Source organism: Macaca nemestrina, chromosome 5 (assembly GCF_043159975.1).
Source record: "Macaca nemestrina isolate mMacNem1 chromosome 5, mMacNem.hap1, whole genome shotgun sequence".
Taxonomy (NCBI): domain Eukaryota; kingdom Metazoa; phylum Chordata; class Mammalia; order Primates; family Cercopithecidae; genus Macaca; species Macaca nemestrina.
The window spans coordinates 4,195,111-4,220,454 of NC_092129.1; the positions used below are offsets into that span (position 1 = coordinate 4,195,111).

At 50.8% G+C, this 25,344-nt stretch overlaps 1 protein-coding gene across 5 annotated transcripts in view; it reads right to left on the reverse strand.

The window, feature by feature from the left end:
• Nucleotides 1-7: 7 nt before the first annotated feature.
• LOC105487569 (unc-93 homolog A) overlaps nt 8-25,344 on the reverse strand; it is a 31,239-nt gene continuing 5,902 nt past the window's right edge. For 2 of the 5 annotated variants that reach the window (XM_011751039.3, XM_071096204.1), the window contains 5 exons: nt 21,345-21,559; nt 19,426-19,561; nt 17,556-17,687; nt 11,909-12,090; nt 9,647-9,889 (listed from right to left, as the gene is read on the reverse strand). In XM_011751039.3, the coding sequence (XP_011749341.2) occupies nt 9,743-9,889; nt 11,909-12,090; nt 17,556-17,687; nt 19,426-19,561; nt 21,345-21,559 (812 nt within the window). In that variant the 3' untranslated portion in view covers nt 9,647-9,742. The other 3 variants (XM_071096205.1, XM_011751041.3, XM_011751043.3) reach the window with 3 other exon arrangements.

The window sequence follows — 25,344 nt, forward strand, 5'->3', positions numbered from 1 at the left end:
CTGTTGCATCACCTGCATGGAATCTTAAAACATTTAATGTGGGCCGGGCGTGGTGGCTCATGCTTGTAATTCCAGCACTTTGTGAGGCCGAGGCAGGTGGATCACAAGGTCAGGAGATGGACATGATCAAGTTGAAACCCCGTCTCTACTAAAAAAAAAAAAATACAAAAATTAGCTGGTCACGGTGGCGGGTGCCTGTTATCCCAAGCTGCTCGGGAAGCTGAGGCAGGAGAATCGCTTGAACCCAGGAGGTGGACATTGCAGTGAGCCAAGATTGCACCACTGCACTCCAGCCCGGCGACAGATCAAGACTCCGTCTCAAAAAAAAAAAAAAAAACAACAGTTATGTCTACACAAAAGCAGTTGAGTTTCCAAAATGAACTATGTATCTTTTTGTTTAAGCCATGCTTGTGTCAGAGATCCCAGTTGGAACCCTCATTCCAGCTCAGGCTGTGTCCTCGCTAATCTAACGGCCTCCCCGCCACCCCTGAGGTTCAGGATTGCTGGAACTGGAGAGGCCTTGCCAGGTGTCTCAGAGCCGTAAACTCTCTACCCTCGGCCCATGTTGGCTCTGGCAAGTGACTGACTCTGTGGATGACAGTTGAATGCTTTATTGCCATCTATTCGATTACAGGCATCACCACTATCTTCCAGGAACCATCAATTGCTTCACGTAACTCTATAAAAATGGCACACCAAGCCGCTGAAGAGGTTGCTTACATTCTGTCAAGCACAGGGAAACGTGGTTAATTTCCTTATCCTCACACCAAGAACAAAAGTCAATCATAAGATGTGATCTCAAAGGCATTTTTCTTTTTCCGTTTGACACGTTCATGCATTGTTAATTATTCATTGTTTTCCTCCCAGCACATGTGGGGGTAAATTTAGTAAAAATGAAGTGAAATGAGGTTCTTCCACCAGGACTGTCTTCCTGAGCGTCATGTGAGGGAGAGTGGGTGGGTGGGGTTATTTTATCCGGGCTTCCTGCACTCCCAGGGAAGGCAGTCCTGGCACAGGCAAGAGCACCTGGGCTCGGATCACTGGTGTGTGGATTTGTAAATCCTGCATTTACTCAGCCATGTTTCGTCTGTCCCTTCCACTGGAGATGTTGCACCTGCACCTCCGAGACTTCATGCTAACTCTCCGCTTGGCAATCTGGCAGAAGAAGGGCAAAGCTATCCAGACGAGAGGAGACTGCTAAGGGCACTTCGGCAAGAAAAATATGCAGTGTGCATTTTTTATAAAAATGTATTTTTTTCTGAAGTGAGCACTAGGAGCAAACACATTTCCCCAAACCATTTGTCGTTCCCTTTGATTACTTCCCTGATTTCACATGGGGCTCAGTTCCCTCCTTGGCTTCAGTTCTCCATGAGACTCCTGGTTACCAGACATAGAAAGGCTTGGAGATGGGCTTTGCACCTCCTGGTGACTGACCACACAGATTCTGGATTTTGATGTCAGAGACCCAACCCAGAGGAGCCCTGCATCCCACCACAGGGTTGGTCCAGCGTCTCCTCCTGCCCTGGCTTCATGCTGCAGTCAACGTGCTTGGGGGCTATGTTCTGTTGTGTGGACCTCACAAATGCCCACTATTATGGCACAAATCTCTCCCCAGCTTCCCACTGTTGGCACCAGGACACACTTATTTTATGTGCCCTCCTGATGGGATCAACAGGAAGTTAGATTCACTATGATGTTTACATCTATAATTTTGGCAAAGTGCAAGAAAACTCTGTACCAATACATAGAATTTTCTCCGTTTTATGACACCCCTATTCTATCCCTCAACTGAGCACCAAGACTTGCATCCCAGGTAGCTGATGGAAGGAGAACCCCGCCTACCCTCTACCGAACCTGAGGGAAAAAGACTGAAAAACAGTGTGGCTTAAGGGAACTCGGGGGGTCTTCTGTTCCTCCCAATGATCTTCCCAACCGGGGGCCAAACCCTAGACTTTTTTCCAGTTAGCATTCCCCAAGAACCCCACAAGGAGCACAGTACCTGATTCACTGGGGGAGACAGTAAATATTAACTGAGAAAGGACTTTTATTACCATCTTTACTTCAGTACTGTTTGAAGGACTATAATGAACATGATACTTTCATAATAAATGTGAATCAAGACAGAGATACATCAAATTAAGTACATGAACTGAGCGTGCAGTTTTGGAAGGTGTTGCCTCGGGGGAAGCGGTGGCGATGGGTCCCCAGGGTCTCAGCTGGTGCTGGTGGCATTTCATGACCTGCTCTGGGTGCTGGTTATACAAGTGTGTTCTTCTTAAAATGCTCCTTGTAGCCAGAATGATCTTTTTATAAAGAAGTCACTTCATGCCACTCCTCTGATTAACCCCTTCCAGTGGGTTCTGTACTGGGCTCAATAGTGTCCCCCAAAATTCATGTCTTCCCAGAACCTCGGGCTGTGACCTTTGGAAATGGGGTTGTTGCAGATGTGGTTAATCCAATACGACTGGAGTCCTTCTGTGGACACCAGTGACATGAAGTTCCTGTTCTTAGAGGAACTAGGCACAGAGACACAGAGAGGAGGAGGCTGAGCAAAGTCACAGACACACGGGGAAGAGGCCGCGTGGAGATGGCGGCAGAGATTGGAGGGGTCCATCTACAGGCCAAGGAACACTGGGGATGGCTCGCAGCTCCGGAAGCTGAAGAGCCAGGAAGGATGCTCCCTGAGGGTTTCAGAAGGGCCTGACCCTGGTGCCACCTTGATAGACTTCTGGCCTCTAAACTGTGGGAAAATGAATGAATTCCTGCTGTTTTTGCCACCCAACTGTGTGGTGCTTTATTATTACAGCCCAGGAAACGAATATGGGTTCCCATGTGGCTCAGAATAAAGCTTAAGGGCCTTACCTTGGTGCTGGGCCCTGTGCAATCTGGGCCCCTCAGTGGGCCTCCTCTCGGACCCTAGCCCCCTTTACCTCCCTGGCTTTCCTGCTGGGCGCTCCAGCCTCTCCCACCACCTTGCCAGACGAAGCGCTGTATCTACTCTGCAAACAGCTGCGCCGTGCTTGTCCTCACACCCTCACCCTATTCCATTGCTCGTCCTGCTTCTGGCCACCCACAAACTGATTTTACATTTTTTCTGTAGAATAGAAACTTATTGAGAACAAAACATTGCTGTTTAATGCCTGCTTCATTGACTATATGCAAGTCAATATGTGGCACTTAGCAAATGCTTGATATTAAGTACATACTTGTTGGATGAATGAATAAATATCCTAATTTGCTTATTAGATAATTTTCTCGTGTGATGAGAATGAGACCTGCTTGGAATTTGTCAGGGTTAAGGATGGAAGTTGAACAGATAGATGAGGTCTCAGGAAAGGTTGCTGCAAGAACAGAAATCACAATTGCCTTCTGCAGGACTGGGCAGGTGAGGGAGGAGTGAGGGGAGGGCCCTCCAAGGGGGCTGGCCTGGCGGGAAGGCCTGGGAAGGAGGGACAGGGATGCTGAGTGGGGCTTTCCTCCCCGCTTGGAGGCCAAGTGAGATCCATGGCTCCGTACAGAGTGTGATGTGCCCGAATCTCCTTCTCTTCAAGGCCGCTGTGCTCTCCTCGGAGCGGAGTGTGTGGACTGTGCAGCTCATCGGATGTGCCCACAAACACACTGGTGCCCACGGGCACACTTCCAAGTTGAACAGGTAAACCCTCTGGGTTGCAGGGTCGTATTTTCAAAGGCCCACCCTGTCATCGGTGGCCTTGTAGGGCCATGGCTGGAGATGAAGCAAAGCCCGCACTGCCAGCAGTGGGCGGGAAAGAAGCATTCCCTGAGGAAGGAGGCTTCCTGTTGCCCACACGCATCAGGACAGGCAGACGGAGGCGTCATGGGAGATAAATAACTTGCTTTGCGTTCCTGGTGTGAGACTTTACCTTCCAAAGCAGACTGGTGGAACGCCTCTGTAGATTTTTGTTTTGTCTTATTTTTGCAAACAGAATGACTAAGGAAAGGGAGGGAGTCAGGGACTCAGGGAGGGACCGTCGCGTTGGGAGTCAGAGGACTAAGGAAAGGGATGGAGTCAGGGACTCAGGGAGGGACCCTTGCGTTGGGAGTCAGACGGACGCTCTCCAGACAAGGATGGTGAGTCAGGCACAGGCCGGAGGGAGCAGGGAGTGGGACATTTGCAACGTGGGTAGGATCGGGGCTTTACAGTCACCAGGGGAATCCCACGGCGGCGTCTGTCTTTCCCCATAGGGACTGTTCTCTGCGCATGCACGTTCCTTGGGGCCACGGTGACAGCCCCTGTCCACCAGGGCACCACGTCCCCCGCCACTGCTCCTTTGCGTGCTGGCCTGGCCGAGTAGGGGCCTGGACAGGCGGTCTCGGGGAAGGAGTGTGGCTGGCCCCGTGGCACCTGCAGCTCTCTCAAGCACCATTCCCACCGCAAACGCGCTTCCTTTTGGATTTCCTGCCCCTTCCAGGGCGCTGACCCCATGGGAGGAAAGGAAGAAGGAGGAAGGAAGACAAAGCTTCCTGATTCTTGCCCCAGACTTGGACCTTCTTTCACCTGGTGTGATCTGTCCTGGGGACCCTAGGAAAAGGTGGGTCGGGAACTTCTGAGAGAAAGAACATTCCAGAGGGACTGGAGTGGGATCCTGGGGACTCAGGCAGTTTTGACTTGGGCCTGGAAATGAACTTGGGAAGAGAAAGTAATGTCTGTTCCTTATTTGACTGTGAAGCTGGAACAGACTCAAGTACCTTTACAAAGGCCAGACACCTCAGTGCGCTGGAGCTCTCCTGTGGGTTACCTATCTCGGTGTCATGGCTTTCACTGGGGTAAGGTAGCAATGGCTCTGCCTCACTGACTAAACAGACCCAGGCTCGGTGGGTGCTACAGAGGCCCTGAGCCCAGGCATGGAAGGCTCTCATCTCAGGAGGGTGCACACTCCTGGTCTCATTAGCAGACCTCGCTCACACACGTTCAGAGAATCACGTTCCAACGGGAGCACTGCTGTTATCAAAGATCACAATCACAATCAGTCATAACAACCCATCGGAGAAGAGTGTCCACTACACTCTCTCCATGCTTTTTGGCTGGGGACCCACATGAAAATCCCCTTACATTTTGGCACCTAGAAAACAAATCTCTCTGCTGATGCTGGCAGGCCTCTTTTTATCAAAACTGACTATTTTATAATTTGCATTTATTTTTCTGCCATGGGTGCCAGGAAGCTCAGCAAGCTCTAATCTTAGAATGCGATAGTAACCACAGACGGGAAACAGGTCTGGGTCAGCGGCACCCTCCCTGTCTCTTCATTGTATGCTCTTAACTTTTCAATTTCTATATTTAAGGGCTTTCTTATAGATAAGTTTTTAGATTTTAGAAAATTCTATATAATATATTGTGGCATACATTATATTTTTTTAAAATCTTGCCTTCATTAAATCTCTGATCAAGTAAAAACAGTGCGTATTTGTCTCTGAGTCCTGGGAGCTGGGCCATGGAAACTTAAGACTGATGAATGGCATGTTATGAAAGCCTAGAAGAGCTCATTGCATTTAGGGATTGACTAAAAAGCACTGCATTTTAAGCTTGGTCTAGGGAATGGCTGTTCTTATTGCTCCATTGTATAGCTCTTGATAGCATTTTATGATACACACAGTTTTAATTATTGTGAAGTAAGAATATTCCCATTTTATACACTGAATACTGAAAAAGAGCGAGGTTAACTAATTTGCTTTGACACAATGGAAAGGGAGGCTCCTATTAAGAGTTTCACAAATTGGACCCTTAACCTGGAGACTGGTTACAGGCTTTGTGATCAAAGTGACCTGGACGCACTAGCAGTCACGTGAAAACTGGAGAGAGAAACTTTTTTTTCTGTGGTGTTTAGGTGATCTGATTGAAATAAATGCTATCTGGAGACCCCAAAAATTTACTCTGAAGTCCCATTACTGTGCAGCTTTCCAACTAAACATGTCCTAGGCTGGCAATACTGATATGACCCAGGGACCCAGCCATACATCCTTCCCCCCGGGACCAGGAAGAGATTGGAATCTGGTTTGCTGTCTTTCTCTAGGCTCTCACCCGGGCACTTGGGTACATCCACAAATGCTTCAGTTCCAAAATGCAAAGGATGAAGAAATCAGAAAAGTCCCGAATGCCACCGGCCACCTTCAGGGAGAGCCTGGCTGTCCAGACAAGTCACTGGTCAGGTGCACAGCAGTGGGGAAGTGCTGTGTGCTGAAGACGTCTGCGTAGCTCCAGCCGGCCGCTCCTCATGGACTCCCAACAACCGGACCCTCCATCGAGCTCGACTGAACCGCTCCAGTGACTCGGAGGAGGCTCGGGCTCCTGTCACACAGAGCCTGGCACTTTCCTGTAAGCATCGACAGCAGCAGAACCCGATCATGGCTCAGTCTCTGAGCAGAATTCTGATGATCCTGCAAACTAGCAAAGCTCTCTGTCCCAGGAGCACTTGGAGAGGCTGCCCTGCTCCACTATACTTCTGAATGGCTGGCTGGAGCTACGCAGATGCACACTGGTTTGGACACGTTCACACGCACTCTCCAACTCCTCTCAGCTCCGGGTCCTTCCCTCTAGCCTTTGGCCCAGAGCTCACTCCTTAGTGCCCCACACACCTCATGAGCAGGCCTAGTTCATTGTCTCCAAGACATTCTGCAAAGGCCTTACTACCCCCACAGGTCTAAGGAGCTCCTACTGACTTAGGGTCTATAGGGTTAAAAATGCTCTGAGCAGATTGAGAAACCAAAGACCAGTTCCAAATAAGGCTTATCCTGAGGAGCACCAGGAGTGCCCAATCAATTTACAAAATCTTAAACCTCCAAATGGAGAAGACATGACATGTCACCTCGCCCTCAGTGAATGCCCTCTACACAAATACCCTCACCAGTCTTGATTCCTTTTGACATGACCCTATTGTGGGAGCTGCAAAGACCATCATGGATCCCACAAATAGGCATGGCAGCCATGGGATCCCACAGACAGGGATGGCGCCAGGCAAGAAGGCCATGGATCCCACAGACAGGGATGGTGCCAGGCAGCCCATGGCACATGGGGGGAAAGGGGAGGGCAAAGCAGGGCAGGGATTAGAGAGCGCAGAGGCCCAGCTTTAGGAAGATGGTTGAAACCTGCAAAGAGTTAACAGCATTCCAGTGGGTCTGGGAGGGTGAACATGGTTTTCATAGCGACACAGGAGCAGCATGAGCTAAGGGCCCACAAGGGAAGGACCTCGGTGTTTAACAGAAGCATTGGATAGAAAAGTCTAGTGAAATGGACAGAAGGCTAGAGAGGTAGCTGGGATTAACTCACGGAGGCCTGGACTGTCCCAGCCAGGGGGTAAGATTGTGCTCTTTAGACGGACGCTGGAGAGTGAAGTGTCCTGTGTTTAGCAAAATCCCTTTCTCAATAGCCCTGATGGAGGCGAGAACGAGCCCTGCAGGGAGGACAGTGAACCAGGAAGCAACCGAGAGGGAATGGAATGGAGGCGGAGGATCTGAAGACTGGGGGAGGAACGGCAGGGCCTCCTCCCTGATCAGCCAGGCAGGGGAGAGAGTGGCACGTGAAGGGAACGTGAGCCTGGGTGACAAGAAGGTGGCTGCTGGTGGTCAGAGACACTGGGCTACCAGGGAAATTCTAACAGGTAGGAGAAAATGTACAGCTCGATGTGGGGCAGCTCGAGAGGTGACATTCAAGAGGCCAGGAAACATTAGCTTGTGGCAGCTGCACTTTCTCTGCCTTTGATCATTGCCCATCTGGGCACCTGGCTGACACTGACTGGAAGGAGAAAGGGCCAGGAGGCATTGACTTCCTCTCCCACGGCCAGAGGCGACCAGCGTCCTAATGAATGAGGGTGAGTGAAGGAAGCATTTGGAATTTCACAGAGAGGCCCATTTCCTTCCGCACATATGAAGCACCTGCTAGTGCTGTGTACTAGACGCTGGAAAACTGAAGTTCCAGGAGGAGGAGACGCTCGTGGAAACAATAAACGAACAACATGCAGGTGGGAGAGCCACACACAGGACCCAGAAGGTCTAGAAGAAGCCGCGGTGTGAACCAAAGAGGAAGGGGAGGAAGAGGAAGGGGAAGGGGAAGGAAGCAGCTTAGGGTTAAAGGACAAAAGAGAACCTAAGCTCCAGGCACACAGGCCAGGGAGGTCCTAGGAGTGAGGGGCTGGGGAGGGTCCAGGGAGGGCGAGGCAGGTCCAGGGAGGGCAGGCAGTGGGGAGAGGGCAGTTGGGGGGGCAGGGAGGGCCCGGGAGTAGAGGGAGGGTGGGTGGAGCAGGGAGGGTCCAGGAGTGGTGGGAGGGCAGGGGGTGCCAAGGAGGGTTGGGAAGGGGCCAGGAAGGGGTCTGGGGAGGGGTGGGGGGGCAGGGGCAGGTCCATGGAGGGTGGGTTGTAGGGGAGGAGGAGGGGGAAGGCTGGAGGGGGCTGGGCAAGGTGGGTGCTAGTGATAGGGGAGGGCTGGGGAAGGCCTGAGGACCCGAGTGCAGTGGACAAGAAAGCAGCCTTGGAGATGGGCAGTCGACAGCGCTGCTAGGAAGAACAAGTGAGAGAGGAGACCAGGTGTCAAGGGACCAGATGGTGACTGAGACGGGCAAATATCACCCAACCCATGCCCGGTGCTGTTTTCCACGTTAACAGACACGTGTAGCATCTCAGTGTGAAATGCTCTCAAAGGTCTGTGAAGGCCACAGCACGCTAAAGCACTGATGCGATGAAGCGTGTGTGTGTGTCCGCGTGAGTATTTAGCACAACAGTACTTGGGCAGGAGGTGAGTCCGCTGAACAACTGCTTTTATTTAGAAACACAGACCCCACACGTTTCTGGAATCCTGAGCCCCAGTCTGACTTTGTCACCCCCTGACTCTGTGGGGTTGAGTCAGTTGACTTGTCAGGGCCCCTTTGCAAAATGTATGGGGTTTTAATCCAAGTAGAGTTAGAAGCTTAAAAGTTTATCCATGTGTGGCCAGGCGCGGTGGCTCACGCCTGTAATCCCAGCACTTTGGGAGGCCGAGGCAGGTGGATCGTGAGGTCAGGAGATGGAGACCATCCTGGCTAACACGGTGAAACCCTGTCTCTACTAAAAATACAAAAAATTAGCCTGGCGTGGTGGCGGCGCCTGTAGTCCCAGCTCCTCGGGAGGCTGAGGCAGGAGAACGGCGTGAACCCAGGAGGCGGAGCTTGCAGTGAGCCGAGATGGCACCACTGCACTGCAGCCTGGGCGACCGAGCGAGACTCTGTCTCGAAAAAAAAAAAAAAGAAAGAAAGTTTGCCCATTTGTAAAATTGTGGGGTTAGTCTACATTGTTTTAAGCCGTCTTTCAATTCTGAAAAACAACTACAGCAATAAAACTAGGGTGAGCCTATGATTTCAGGCAAATTCTAATTGGCTGATTGTACTTTTTTCTTTTGTATCTAAAATTAAATTAACTGATACCTTCACGTATACACTTGATCTCTGTTGATAAGATGGTGGACTAAAAAATTGTTAGAATAGAAAAAAATACATAAAGAGTGAAATAATATGATATCTTCACAGTGGCCAAATTGTACTGAGATGGTGACGATGAGTCACTCCATGTCCTGAGGCATCTTCTAAGAAAACTTTCTGGCTGGTGCTTTCTGAGTTCATCCTCCTCGGACCTCGCTGCTCTCACATTTTTGTTTCTATTTCTTCATCTTCCGCCTGGTTCGCCTGTCCTGCAGCGTGGGGTCTGATCGGGTTCTTGGATTCCACACACTCCACAAGCCCATAGGCCACCACGGTCAGGCTCAGGACCCCCAGCAGAATGTAGAGCTTGACTCGCACACACAAAAATGTGCTGTACCCAAAGGCAATGACATATCCCAGGGCCTCCCACAGGCGGTAATTGGCAAAGGCAGCTTCCTTGCTCTTCTCAAACAGAACGCCGTAGAGAGCTGCGGAGGAGAGAGCGGAGTGAGAGCTCTGCCCTGGGCCCCACGGTGACCCTGTTCATGAAAAGAGCACAACGGCTTTCCCACTGCCCCATTTTCTCAACAAAATCAGGACATTTTTCTTTTCTCACAACAGAATGATTTTACATGGCAGATGATAGCATGAACCCCGGAAATCTGAGGCAGGTCTCAGTTAATTTAGAATGTTTATTTTGCCCAGGTTGAGGATGGGTGCTCATGACACAGCCTCAGGAGGTCCTGACGAGATGTGCCCAAGGTGGTTGGGGCACAGTTGGGTTTTATACATTCTAGGGAGACATGAGACATCAATCAACATAGATAAGATGAGCATTGGTTTGGTGAAGACGAGCATTGGTTTGGTCCAGAAAGGCAAGACAACTCCAAGCAAAGGTGGGAAGACTGGAAACAGGGAGGGGGCTTCCCGGTCATGGGTAGATGAGACAAATGGTCGCATTCTTCTGAGTTTCTGATGAGCCTCTCCAAAGGAGACATTCAGATCAGTGAGCAGAGGGATGACTTCGAAGAGAATGGCAGGCAGGTTGGCCCCAAGCAGATCCCAGCTTGACTTTTCCCTTTAGCTGAGTGATTTTTGAGCCCCAGGATTTTCCTGCTTGTGATTTAAACACAGCGGCCCCTTTGGGGCTCCGCCCAGGTTGCTGGCCACGAGACCCAGGCAAACCCTCCACAGGCTGAAGCCAAGTGGGCAGGTGAGGGGCAGGGACAGGTGCAGGGACAGAGGCAGCCTGAGCTCCGGTGGGGCAGGGTGTGCTGTGACCTTAACTGCAGGCAGCAGGGCCTGAAACCAGGGGCAGAAGCATGTGGTTCCCCAGGAGGATTCCAGACTGCCAGCGCTGGGGTCCTTGAGGGAGGGAGGATGGTGTTTAATTTCGTAAACTCCATGGCACCTGGTTCAGCGCAAGATACACACTGAGTGCGGAGAGAACCGTCTTTCCAAAGATTCGCTCTACCCACCACTCCTTAGTGCTGGAGATGATACCATGTTCAGGGAGGCCCAGCACCGCTGTGTTTGGGAGGGCGCCTGCCTGGCTGTGTGGCTCCAGGGAGGGCAATGACAAGGGCTGTGAAATACAGTCTTTGAAGCCACCGTCCCCAGCAGCCGCCCTGGGATGGCCTGGGAGGGACGAGGCCCTGTCCCTCCCAGGCAACAGATGATGTCACTGAGAGAGGGATTCCCTCCAAGAAGGAAAGTGTCCAGATAAATACCCAGAAGCACAGGCGCTGTCCTTCCTGGGGCCGGCCTGCTCATTTCCACAGCAACGTGACAGATGTCCGTGAACTTGACCCCAGGGACCTTCCACTCCCATCCAAAGGGGTGCTTTTTTTTCCTCTGGATTTAAAGAAAGTGATGAAAAACAGCTCGCCCCAGGGTTTGCCAGCTGGTTTTATACAAAACAACTCACATCGTGAATGTTCCTCTACTGCTGAAGACCAATGCAGATGCGCTTACAGCAGGGGAGTACCTTGTCTACAGCCCTTGCCCTAAGATTCACATTGTAAACAGCTTAGGAATGTTCGGGAAACAAGAAGTTCTTTGGAACCCTCAGGACAAGGCACCCTTCTCGTCCCACAGTCTGCACACTGTCCACCTTAATAAAAGTAATGACCGAAGAGAATTGAATAACCAAGTTTAGATTTAGTTGGCTTCTGAGACTATTCTAAACACCTCTTGCCTGTTTTTTGAGGGTGACTCTTAGCACTGGATCCAAAACCAAGGTTCTAGGGAAGAAAATCCAAGTTGAGACACCATGGCTATAAGTGGTAGATCATGCTATGTTCTGTGGCTAAAAGCTCCCAGCTGCACCCTGGGCAGGTCGCAAAACCAAAGCCAATGGACCCAGATTATAAATATTCTAGTAACACAGGCAACTCTAATTTTAAGCTTTTTGGGAATATGGGTTGATGTCATTCAAGCATTTCAAGATGAAATTTATATTGTGCTGCCATGATTAGAAATCGCTGTCCTCCAAGAAAGGGACTCACCCCGCTCCCCCATCGTCTCCCTTCATCAAGTTCTGGTTGGTTCAAGGCCAATTCAGCTTCTTCATAAGTAGCCGTGTTCTCCTCAGCCCTCTGAGTTTTTCCATAAACGTAAACTTTCCGGGCCCTTAATGCCTCACATGTCACATGAAGAACTTGACATTCGCTGACTCTGGTTCCAAAATCTGAACGTAGAGAGGAGATCCACAACAAAGAGAGAAAGAGCTAGACTGTCTGCTGGCTCACATACTTGTGTTCAAAATCGCCTAGATGTGTTTGGGAGACAGGAGGAGCCCCCAGCATGGAGGATCTGGGACCCAGAAGGTGGCTGGAAAGTGGGCTGTCCCCTGGCCACAAAACAGAACTGAGGAGGCCGAATAAGACGGGAGTGGCCCCAGACAGAGGTGACACCATCACTCCCACCTGTCTCCTAACACATCTCTACCCACAGAAGCAGGGTCCACGCCTACAGAGGGAGATGCCAAGGACCCAGATGATGCCGCCAGAACTGCCTTTAAGAAACTCGGAGGAAGAATCAGGGGAAACCGTCTGCCCCACTCGGGGAAGGGGAAGCCACGTGTGTGAATGACATCAGCCCAGTCTAGGGGAGGAGAGGCCAACACCAGAGATAATTAAAGTCAGGCTTTTCAGGGAATTACTCAAGATTTGGTGCCTATTTTAATCTAAGCATAAAGAAAGCAATGCATTTATTGTTTCAAATTGCATGGAACTACCCACAGCTAAGGACATAGTGGGGAAAGACATTTTTTAAAAAGGAAAGTAGACTGAAAACGGTATTTCAACAATCCTGAAATAACTGTACGCGTGTACAAGATTGAACACACAAGGAAGCGGTCATACCTAGTGGGAACCAGCCTTCTGGCTGCCAGAGAAAGGAGTGACAGCTACGCAGTGGGGGCCAGAATAAGCCCTGTGGCCTACTGTCCACCTTAATAAAGAAATAATGTGGCGTTGGATGGTGACCCAAAATGCAAAGTAAATATACGAGCCCATGCTGATGCAGCTCAATGATTGAGTCAGCAAATACATTGGGGAGAAGGGACAGGTATTTTTTGTGGAAGAATTACAGTGTACACATAGACGTACACATAGGTGGAGATTAGCTGCTCTCTCCTTGACTGCTGGCTCCCTGGGCACTCGCTCCTGCAGAACCGCATGTGGAAAGGGAAGGTGGAGAGTTTGCAGTGGAGAGATGTGGCTGGCACCACGGTGCCCACAGGATCAAGGTTAACATCGCTGGTGAGGAGGCCTGTCCCTCTTCTGTATCCCCCATATGATGGGACAGGGAAGCACCTCACCAGGGGATTGTCCTCCCCAAACCCTCAGCCCCAGCCTAATCATGAGAAAACAGCAAACAAACCAAAGTTAAAGGACAGCCTACAAACTACAGTGCTCTTCCAAAGGGTCCAGGTCATGAAAAACAAGGAAAATGAAAAGCTGCCACAGAGCAGCCAGAAGATACGATGACTGAGTCCAACAGGGAGTCCAGGACAGGATCCTGGCACAGAAAAAAGAACGCTCGTGGGAAACCTGGAGGAACCTGAATAAAGGCTGTCCCTCCACTAACTGTCACATGGCAGCGTTACTTCCTAGCTGTACGAATGTGCCGTGGCTGTGTGAGATGCTCAGCATTTGGGGAAGCTGGCACAGGCCTATGGGGTAAATGAGTTGGGTCTCTAGGTTGGTACCTTTCAAGGGGACTCTCTACATTTGCAACTTTTCTGTAAATCTAAAACTATTTCAAAATAAAAAATGTATTTAAAAAGACAAAGCATTGCTCTCAGCCTGGCCTGTCAGCTTCCTCTTCCCAGATGGCCCAGGGTTAAAGAGACCAGGATGTGGCTCCTGTCCTCAAACACTGGGATGGGGATGAGAAGTTCAGCAATCTTGTTTGGTCAGAGAAGACAGGTTAAGTGAATAGGGCATTGAAGAAGTCATATTTTCTGGGTTTATCGGCCTGAAAACAGCCAACAGAGCAAAAGAGTATTTTTAGAATAGACATTCCATATCTTCATGGCAGTGCATTGGTGAGGAAGAGTTGCCCTGGCAACCACACCCATCTTTCATTTGCTGTCAGAGGGAATAAGCAGAGAGGAGTGCCTGGCACAGATCTCCCCTTGCAGAGGCCGGGGGATCGCTGGAGCCCAGTGGGACAGTGAGCCGGGGATTCTCAATTCTGGCCCAGGAAGGAGGGGCTCGAATGGTGAAGTCCTCTGACCTGCTTCTAAGTGGGAGACTGTAAGGACCTGTCTTTAAACTGAGCAGTGATGACTAAAAAGTGAGGACAAAGTTCATTGGGTTTTATTCAGTGTCGTTAATTAGGAACACATGTGGCCCACATATGTTCTTAAAAGAAAGCACACATTTGGGGAGAATAGGATTAGAAATCTAACTTGCTATTTAGAAAAACAAAAATGAGAAAGAGCTGTTTTTGAGATGTAGCCAAAGCTACATAAAATTTCCATTTTTTTCAAAAAATAGAGAACAGAGACCTTGTGTGTGTGCTGTGCTGCATGGAGAGCCAGCCTGCCAGGAGTGCACAAACACGGTACTAAAATGCCACTCGCGCATGACGATTGCTAGAGTAAAGTCCACAGGAGCTTCTCAAGTATGTGAAAATATTTTCCCCAACATTTTTTTTTTGTGAGATAGAGTCTTGCTCTGTCACCTAGGCTGCAGTGCAATGACGTGATCTCAGTTCACTGCAACCTCTGCCTCCTGGGTTCAAGTGATTCTCCAGCTTCAGCCTCCCTAGTAGCTGAGACTACAGGCATGTGCCACCACGCCAGGCTAATTTTTGTATTTTTAGTAGAGATGAGGTTTTACCATGTTGACCAGGCTGGTCTCGAACTCCTGAACTCAAGTGATCTGCCTGGCTCAGCCTCCCAAAGTGGTGGGATTACAGGGGTGAGCCACCGCACCCAGCCAATTTGGTTTATTTTTGAAAAAAATCACTTTTTCCTGTACAGAAAGACATAAATAATTTCAATTTAAGTTAGCATCCCTTATTAAAAGGAGTCTTTATTCCAGTCATTCACTGGACTTGGACATTCATACTCTTTGTCCTTAGGTAACTTTGTTTGCACAGTTCAACAAGACCTTCCCTGAGAGTACCGTGTGTCCATGTAAGGAAAAGGAGAGTTAAGTCCACTATTCACATAGCTCAGGAAGAACAAAAACCAAATACGAATGATCACATTCATTGGGAGCATTTAGAGAATTCTCTTATGAAATATTGTGGGGGTATTTGTCCCAGTGTTTTTCTTTTAATTTAATGTGTAAATACATTTTTAAATCAAGTAAGTTCAGATAAGTCACTGTGCACTTCTGGTAATGGGATGTGCATTTGGGGACCTCCATAAAACACTGGCTCTGCCATACGTCCAGGGGACGGTTTAAACAAATGCTTATTGGTAACGTAGCTAGGAGCCCTGCAGGCGACATGACACGCCGCTAGCTTATAATTCTGCACTGCCAAAAACACCAAAGTGAGTTGCTGTTTACTCCCCTCCATTAAATCAGTATTAGTTCTGTTAAGCAATGCCCTGGCCTGGCCTCGGGTCCAATCTACCCCTTCCAGGCTCCCGGCCTTGATCCTGACAAGCCAGAGCATGGCGCTGGGCCAAGTACACGCTCATTTTGGTGAAGAGCTTCACTACGTCCACCTGCATTCCTGGGGCAGCAGAAAGGACTGTGAAACACGGCTCCTTAAATCCAACAGTGCGGGTTTGTTCAAAGATGATTCTCAGCTGTCCTGTGGATGGCAATCCACCAGGAAGACAGAAAGGACATGGCTGGAGTGTTCGGTCCGTGATCTGAGGTCACATGTGCTCTTTATCCTCAGTGCGGGACAGCAGCCAGGTCCGTCATCTCAGAAACATTGGCCTGTACTTCCTTCGTGGGTTTGCTTTTTCCAATTTCTAAGCCCCGAGTGTTTGCCAGATAAAGGCAGAATGTTGATGTCTCTCCTGGAGGGAAGAGGGTCTCATGTGAGCCATGCTCACCTCCAAGAGGACCCTTCATCTTGCCTCATCGGCATCTCTTAGACACGCAGTCTTGCCTCTTTGGGCCTCTGACACCCCTCGGGACCTTAGATGGGGTTTTGGGGAAACTCAGGGTTCCTACCCCAAGCCCTCATCTGTGTTATTTTCAACACCACCCAGAACGCACACCCTCCAACCAGTGGCCACACACACTGACCCAGCTTCCTTCTCTTCCTAGTGACCTTCCTCCAAAACCCTCTCACACGTCTCCTTGTGGAAAACACGACCAGCCAGCACAAAGCACCTCGGAGCTCAGCAGAGCCTGGCGCGAGTGCAGTGGTACAATCTTGGCTCACTGCGACCTCTGCTCCGGAGTTCAAGGGATTCTCCTGCCTCAGCCTCCTGAGTAGCTGGAATAACAGGTGCCACTGCGGCATCCCCTCCCAGTTTGCCTGCCCTCAGGCCTCTCTGGAACCTTTCTGGTGCCGCTGCCTGAGCCTGGGGCCCCTTCCTCCCTGGCTCCTCCTTGGCTCCTGCTCCTCTCCCACCCGTGCCCTCACTGTTCTGCCTGACCTCCTGGCCAGGCCACCCTATTCTGTGAGGACTTTGGCATTTGGCTCCTGCCATCATCACGGGATATCACCTTCCATCTGACAACCAGGCTTCCCAGCTCCCCCTAGGACCGCACCTTGGACCTTGTCACCTGCCTTTTGGAATTGATTGTTGTGACACGGTACAGACTCCACATAGCTCCCAGTCACTCCTGGGTGTCAGCGCTTTCTGCTGCTTCCAGTGACCCAGGCGCATCTGACCCTCCCCCGCATGCTGGCCCCACACATGGGGACCCGAACGGCCACTCCACCCCACCCCTCTGCACTCCCCCTAGGCCGCCTTCTCGGGGACCCCAGCCCCAGCAAGGCCTTGGAGCCCCCCGCCGCCTCCTGCCCTGGTTCCTCCTGCACCCCACCCCATCTGGACAGCGGTCAGCCTAGACATGATGCAGATGTGGTCTCTAGGACAAAGCCCACCCTGGCCTCCCCTGCTCCCCGATATACACAGGGTCCCCACCTGCTCACAGAAAACCCACCACTGCCCAGGAAGCCCCAAAGCCCCCTCCACAGACACTGACCCTAGTGACCTGTGACATGTGTGGCTTGTGGTTCACACCGCCACCTCCCATCTTCCATGGGCTCCTTGGTTCACACTCCCACCTCCCATCGCCCGGGGCTCCTTGGATGGCCCTGCGTGTTTACACCCCAGGCCCAGGGACGCGGAGAGGGTGCCTCTGATCACAAGCACGTCTGAATGAAGGTTTTCAGTCATGAAGAGACTGCTGTCCTAGGGGTAGACAGTCTCACACCCAGGCTCGGATGGGCGACCTGACTTAAGCAAAACCACATCATCCCAAGGGAATGGTGCCCAGAAAGAACCCCGGGTGGTTTTCCACTTTTGCATCATGAATCTGAATAAATGCTCAGAGAAAATACATCAGACCCAGAGGCGACATCACAGCCCTCTTGGCCCTCCCATCTCTCCCAACTCACCTCTCCTGGCTCTGGCCCATTGGCAGCTAATGAGCCCCCACAGTTGCCTTGGCCAGGGACTGCCCCCCTGCTGCCAGGAAGGGGCCTGGGCTGGGGACTCACCGTTGTTCTGTGTCTGCCAGACAGCATCTGCCACGCCCCACAGGCCTGAGAATACGAAGAACACCGCCAGCTGGTCAGCACCAGGTCTCCACAGCAGGAGGGCGATCATACAGGACAGATGGGTCACCGTGCCTGGGGGTGCAGAGAGGAAACCGCCAGGCAATGAGGGTCATCATCATGGCCTGGAGGGGCCCGTAGGTGGGTCAGCACTAGAGCAACTGTCTCAACTGTCCTCTGGAACCGTCCCCTGGAACTGTCCACTGGAACCGTCTCAACCATCTCAATCGTCTCAACCATCTCAACCTTCTCAACCATCCTCTGGAACCGTCTCAACCATCTCAATCGTCTCAACCATCTCAACCTTCTCAACCATCCTCTGGAACCGTCTCAACCATCTCAATCGTCTCAACCATCTCAACCTTCTCAACCATCCTCTGGAACTGTCTCAACCATCTCAATCGTCTCAACCATCTCAACCTTCTCAACCATCCTCTGGAACCGTCTCAATGTTTGCTTCATGCTCAGTGTTCCCTTAATGCTCTGGAAGTCATCTTTTTAGTTGGAACCTTGACATTTAATTTGTGAGCTGGTGTGTATGCGTGCTGCCAGCTCTAAGTCAATGGTCTGCACCACATACCTGCTGTGTGACCCGCAGCCTCAGCCTGGAGGGCCTTGGGTGTGGTCTGGCATCATATTGGGAAGGAAGGTCACCCTGTCTGGGCCTGAGGTTGCCCCTAAGCTAAGAGGGCTTCAAGTCAGAAAGAGAAGGGCCTCCTCATTAGGTATAAGTCGAAGGATCCCAGCCCCTTTCTGAGTGGCCAGGGGATAGGACAAAGTGTGCCCATGGTTTCATCTGAGCCTTCCAAGTGGGGGCTGTGGGGAAAAAAGGGAGGAGGCCACAGACCTCCCAGACAGGTGGTATCTGTGAGCCTCTCCTTGTGACTCATCCCAGCAGGTCACAGATTTGGGACCCCCATTTCCACAGGCTGTGGCGTCTCCAGGATGCAGTAACGAGGCTGCCCAGTGACGCTCAAGATGCCACAGAGGAAGAGCAGGGTCTCTGGCAACAGAAAGGCAGGTCCGCACCGCGTGCCCCCGGGGCTGCACCACCTTGGGCAAGTCCCTCCACTTCTCCGCTCCATGATTTCCTCTCTGTAAGGGGACACTGTCTGCTTCACAGGGCGGCTGTGAAGATGGATAGGAAACCCCAGGCAGTGCCTTTGGGCTCCATGGCCCTGGCAGATGCTCGCTGTGTGCCCTTCCTCTGCCTGCGCCCCCACACCCAGCCCTGCCTGGGGCATTGACATGCCAGGCGCCGTTTTTCTTAGTGCCCACATTCCCCATTGTTCATGTGATCTCTGACTCATCCCTTTCCTTCTCTTCCCAAGGAAAATGGAAGGCGCTGTGTGTTTAGGGAGGAATCTGTGGCCTTAGAAGTCTTGTCCTTATCCACTGTGTGAACAGATGTGGAACAGAGCCACCCCAACCCCAGTGTGACCTTCTGTGACACCCATGGCCTCACCACTGGCTTCGTGTCCCTCATTTGCACCTGCAGAGACCCCGCCCCGCCCCACCCTGGCCTAGTCACCACACTGAGTGCCCACTCAGAGCAGGCACTTGCTGTGTGGTCTTATGCCGAGCACAGTGCCTGCCCAGTGCCAGCTTGGAGAGAGATCTGATTCCTGCTTGTTGAGGGGGTGAAGGAGGGGGCGAAGGAAGGACTGAAAGAAAGAATGCATCTTACAGGACGTCACTGATTTCAAAGCAGTTTCAGGGGCACTTTTCCAGCCCCGTCCTGACTGTGAGCTGCACGCTTTCGCTACTGCAAACCGTTGTGACGGCTGGGATTGGGACGCACACTGCTACCTACCCAGCACGTAGAGCACAGCCCTGCCCGTGTACTGCGAGACCTTTCCGTACAACACGGAGCACAGCGCGTTGGTGGCCGAGAAGCAGATCATCACGTAGCCAACGAACTGGATGCCCAGGGCGCAGGTGACGTAGGACTGGGGAGAGGGATGCAGAGCCACGTCACGGACGCTCCCAGGCCTCCCGCACTCAAGCTGAAGCTGCAGTCGGGTGCTTTGAACATCTGCTCTGTGACGGCCGGCAGGCCAGTGTGGCCGACACCTTCCTCTAGGCTCTGTGGCTCCCAGGCAGGAGAAAAGCTGGTGTTGGTACGAAAATCCTCTTTGGGAAAGAACTAAAAGGATGCAGTTTGGACAACTCTGGACAAAATTTTTTCTCATATATTTCTTGCTATTATCTGTGAAATGTGCATTATTTTATATGGAAGCCAATACACCCTGCCCTTGCTGGGGCCAATCATTGCCTGTGAGGTCTAAAGAGAGTTTAAAAAAAAAAAAAAAAGAGAGAAACTGACGAGGTCGCTCTGCCACCTCTTCCGGGGCCTCAGCAGCCCAGCAGCTGGCTGCACACGTGCTCTCACACCCACCACATCACACTCCCATCACGGGCGGCCTCAAGGGCGGGCACACAGAACAGAGGCTGAGACGAGAAGACCAGCCACAGCCACATCGGGGGTGACAAGGACAAGTCCAGTGGAGGAGCAGGAGGGGCTGTCCCCAAAATGCCAAGTGGACTTTTCTGTTATCCTGTTTCTACTCTTTTAAGCCCCTAAGATTCTCCATCAAGGCTGTCCTGAAAGTAGCATTGCCAGATAAAATTGAGGACACCCACTATTGCCTAGGCATACTCCCGGAGAGACATTTGTGGTTTATCTGAAATTCAAATTCTACCTGCAGAGGTGCTTTTTATCTTAAGTTGTCAGCCTTGCCTGGGAGGGATCTGGGGTGGGGACAGAGCAGGGGAGGCTCTGCCGGAAGGAGAGCCTCTGCCAGACACAGGCCCACGCTGGTTCAGCTCTGGCCACCAGCTCTTAACAGCTCCCAAAAGCGGCTTCTTTCTTTACCCACCATGAGGTGGGCACCGCCTCCCTCACCTTGAGGGGAGAAGGTGGCCTGAGTGGATGGAGCAGAAGCCTGGAGAGCCACATCGATTGTTAGATTGTGAAGCATGATTTGAAAACTAGAGGTGACAGACGCAGTGGCTCACACCTGTAATCCCAGCACTTTGGGAGGCCGAGGCAGGTGGATCACCTGAGGTTGGGAGTTCGAGACCAACCTGACCGACATGGAGAAATCCTGTCTCTACTAAAAATACAAATTACCCGGGCGTGGTGGCATATGCCTGTAATCCCAGCTACTTAGGAGGCTGAGGCAGGAGAATCACTTGAACCTGGGAGGCAGAGGTTGCAGTGAGCCAAGATGGCACTACTGCACTCTAGCCTGGGCAACAAGAGCATTACTCCATCTCAAAAAAAGAAAAAGGAAAGAAAGAAAGAAAGAAAAAAAAGAAAACTAAAGGGATAAGGAATTTCAGTGATATTCATGGACCTAATGCTTTTCCTATACGTAAACTCTAAAGTAAGGGTGCAGGGTGAGGCCCAGGCAGGGATAACACGAATGAGTGTCTGCGGGGTGAGTCAGCGGCAGCTGCCCATCCACTTGCTCTGGCTCCTTCCCCAGGAAGACACGGTTCAAGCAAGAAGTTCTCCCTTGAGACAAGAAGTGAGTTGAAAGTTACTTGGAGGTCGAGACCTTGAATCAGAAACTCAGCTATGGTAGCACTGGGAGCACAGGACCCCATTCCCCCCAGCCCCAGCCCTGGGCAGGTGGCCTGGCACACTGCAGTCCTGCAGGTACAGACACAGGTGAAGCAGTCATGCCACGCATGGCCTGAGCCACCGGCCCTCACTTTCATTCATACCCTTGTGTACTCGCTGGAGAGGAATCCTTGCTGCAATCCGCTATACAGAGGCAGTAGAATTAAGAGGCACAGACGTTTATCCCTATATAGCTTGAAAGTCGACAGTAAAGTGGACCAGAAAGGTGGTGATTTCTTTTCTCCTTCACTTTCCCGTTGAACATCTCGTATGGGTTTGAGGAATGCAGCTATCATCAGGACAGCCAGGACACCACTCCCTGAAAGGAAATAGCAAAGGCTTCAGCTTTCACGGGGGCCCAGAGGCAGGGTGCCTGGCACGGATTTCTTTCAGTCGCTCATCCTCCTCTAGAGAGAGAGGGCTAATTGAGATCTAGATTTCAGGCGACAATAGACACGGCACACTTAAGGATCTCAGGTGTTTGGTTGCACTTGATTGTGCTGATTCTCTGATTAGCTCACGACTTACCGGCTTTCACATGAAGCCTGCCACAATCGGTCAGTATTGTCCTCACCGGCATAAAATACAAAAAATTCCGGAGAGACCTCAGACATCTGAGTGTCCTTAACCATTGACTCTGCTTCTCATTCTAATCCCCAAAGCAATTTCTAACAGCAGCCAGCTTTTTAGTGATTTTTAGGATAATGATTCCCACAAGGGTACCATGTGCTACGCTTTTATTTCAAATAAACAATTTTGTGTAAAAGTCCTCCAATAGGAACTGGTTAAAGATATTAAGGGGTATCCCAACTGCGATGGAATGTTGTGCATTTGAAGAAAATAAAAAAGAAGCTCTTTATACATGGATGGGAAAATCCCCATCATAAATGGTAAAAAGAGAAAAAACAACCACGAGTCAGAACTTTGTGTAGAGTGTGCTACCACTTGAATTAAGTAAGAAAGGACATATAGATGTGCTTGTTCAAATGTGCATTAACTATGTCTAGGAAATAAAGCAGACATGGACTTTCTATGGGTGCAGAACTGGGTCTGAGGACGGCAGTGAGAGGGAGACTCCCCACCGCACGCCCTTTCACAGTGCAGTGGTTGCCCACCCAAAGGGGTTCATTCCAAGCCCCCAGTGGATGCCTGAAACCATGGGCGGTGTCAGACTACAATGCACCACATATTTTCACTCTGACAACAGAGGCAGCTACTGAGAGTCTACAGCCTGGGGAGCGTCTATGGTGCGGACATGCTGGACAGAGGGAAGGGTCACAGCCTGGGATGGTGGGCAGGACAGCAAGAGATTTCATCACGCTACTCAGAACAACTGCAACTTAAACCTTATGAATTATTTATTTCTGGAATTTTCCACTTAAGGTTCTCGGACTGCAGCTGGCCTCAGGTCACTGAAGTCACACAAAATGAAATGGGGACAAGCGAGACTCCTGGATTTGCATTTTCAACTATATAAATGGGTTATCTATGCAAAAAATATTTTAACTATTCGTTTCATCCATGAGGAAACATCCTGTACTTTCTCATAATTCCAAAATGTGATGACTAAATCTCCATCATTTCTGTCCACCACTTTATTATCTGATCTACCTTAATTTCTGTCGATGGAGAACTGATATTTATTTAGCTGTTTCTCACTTTACATAGAAGCCTTTTCATTCCCTTAATGATTCTAAGTTCCTTCTGTGATATCGTTACATCTCCACTGTTTCTTTCCCGCCTGGCAGTGGTCATGATACACAGCATTTGGGGCATCACGGATTGCTCAAGATTGGCGACCATCCTTCCCTTCTCTCTGGGCCAGAATCTTTCAGATTGGTTCATTTCTACCTCCAAGAGCTTAGACCCCTGCTCCTCTGAAGACGATGGGAATGATCTCATCTTACTGTGTCTGACTAACCTTATCCAGCGCTTTCTGTCTCTCTCAGCATCAGGGTCCTCGTGTGACCCGTGCAGTGGGCTTGCTGCAGCACTGTGCCCCGGCAGCTGAGCGTTCCTGAAACTGGGAGGTTTTGCAAAGCCAGCTCTCTTCCAAGCTGTGTGCAGAAACAGCGGAATCCTAGCACCTGTCTCAGAAAGCACCATTGTTAACCCGATTCCACCCAGAAATGCACAGATTTATTTCTAGGCTTTACTTTCTGTTATCTGCCTACTTTCCATCTTGGCTAAACATATTCCCCTTCCCATTTCATGATAATTCCACATTCTCATGAAGTTTGTGAAATTCCGTATGAAAGCGGGACTCCTGTTGCCACGGTTGTTTCTGGGTCACCCTTCATTTTCCTCTGCGTTGTCCTGGCCACCATGTGGTCTGGCGGGTTGTCACGCCTGCATGGGAGTCCATAGGGTATTTACAACTGTCAGGGCCCCCTTCCAAGCCGACCTCCTGAGCTGACTGTGTGTAGACCATGTGGAAAAGGCACATTTTTCCTCCACTCACTGAAGGCAGAGCCTTCTCCAGGATCTCATCTTGTGGGCCAGGACTTCAGTGTCAAGCAGCCCAGTAGGACATGACCTCCAATCTCCCCGAAAGCCTCTTGGGAGGAGGAGAGGCAGGTCGTGGACACAGAAGCCACACCCCTTTGTTCAGAATTATGTGTGTCCAGATGTCATGTGACTCAGAGCCTTCTGTGGGGCATGAATTGGGGGATACTGCACAGCTGTGTCCTACATTCTAAAGAGAACGGCTCTTTGCAAGAAATTTGACTGTGAGTGGAATGCTCAGAAACCCGGGAAAGTTACCCAGGGAGACGGTGTTCTTGTTCTTTTAGGTCCATTTTTCTTTCTTGCTTTGTTTTTCTTTATGGTGATATGGCCTTGCTTTATAGAAAAGGACACATATAGGGTCCTGCAGGACTGTTAAGATCACAATAGTAAGACCACTTCTTCATTTATATGTGTGTGATCTCTGCTATACGTAACTTCTAGACTTGGACTCCCTTAGGCTGTGGGATTCCATGACCCGAGAACTGTCTGTGATGCATAAATGGCTGGGGCTGTGACAAGACAGCACCCTGGGGGTGCCCCTGCAGGGGAGGTGCTGCAGGGAGCAGCCACCTGCGGAGGACAGAGGGCAATGAAGGGCCTGGAAGCCACGGAGAAGCCTGTGCTGTTCCTCTACAGCAGGGGCCAGCAAACTATGGTGTGTGAGCCAAAGCCTGCCCATGGCCTGCTTTTGAAAATAAAGTTTTATTGGCACGCAGGCACGCTCATTTGCTTACATGTGGTCTATGGCTTTTTCTCACTACAAAGACAATGTTGAGCAGTTGCAACAAGGACCATATGATCCTCAGAAAGATCTTCACATGTAGAAATATTTGCTGTCAGCCCTTCACAGAGGAAGGCTGCCAGCCCCTACTCCAAAATTCTATTGTTTTATAGATAGGAGATGTCTTTGTTGGTGGCTGCATGACTGGAACTGGTGGAGCTGGAAGGAGACCTGAGGGTCTTGACTCAGCTCAATGTCCCCGAGTCCCCCAGCCTCCCAGCTATGTAGAAGAGGTGGTGAGCGGAAATGTGGGGGAAGCACAGGCCTGGCTGGCCCTCGGGACCATGTTGATGGGAACGTAGAGGCCTGCTGGGAAAACATGACCACGATTCCAAGTCAGCAGAGCTTTGCAGACCAGAGAAAACCGTGGCTCCTCCTGACTCCCTGTCCACAACTTCCACTTACTTCTAAAGCCCTCAATCTGGGCCTTGCACACCAGCACCCTCCCCAGGTTGCTCTCATGATAGACGTCAATAGCCGCTCACTGGCTAAGAGCCTGGTCCAGCCTCCTCCCTGAGCCTCCTGAGGGCCCTGCCACACTCAACACTCTCAAACCCCCTCCCCAGCTGATTCTGCAACCCTGGGTGTGCTCCATGACCCTGGTTTGGTTTTCTGTCTCCTTCCAAGGCTCCAGTTGTCCGCCTGGCCCTCAGTGTTGCTGAACCAGGGGTCCGGCTGCACTCCCTTCTTTGTAACAATTTTCTCTGCTTTTTCTCCCTAAGAACCTCATGCCTGTCACGATTCCAGTCACCACCTCAGAAGATGCCTCCACGTCCACACTTGCATCAGCCTCTGGCCTGAGCCCTGCACAGCGT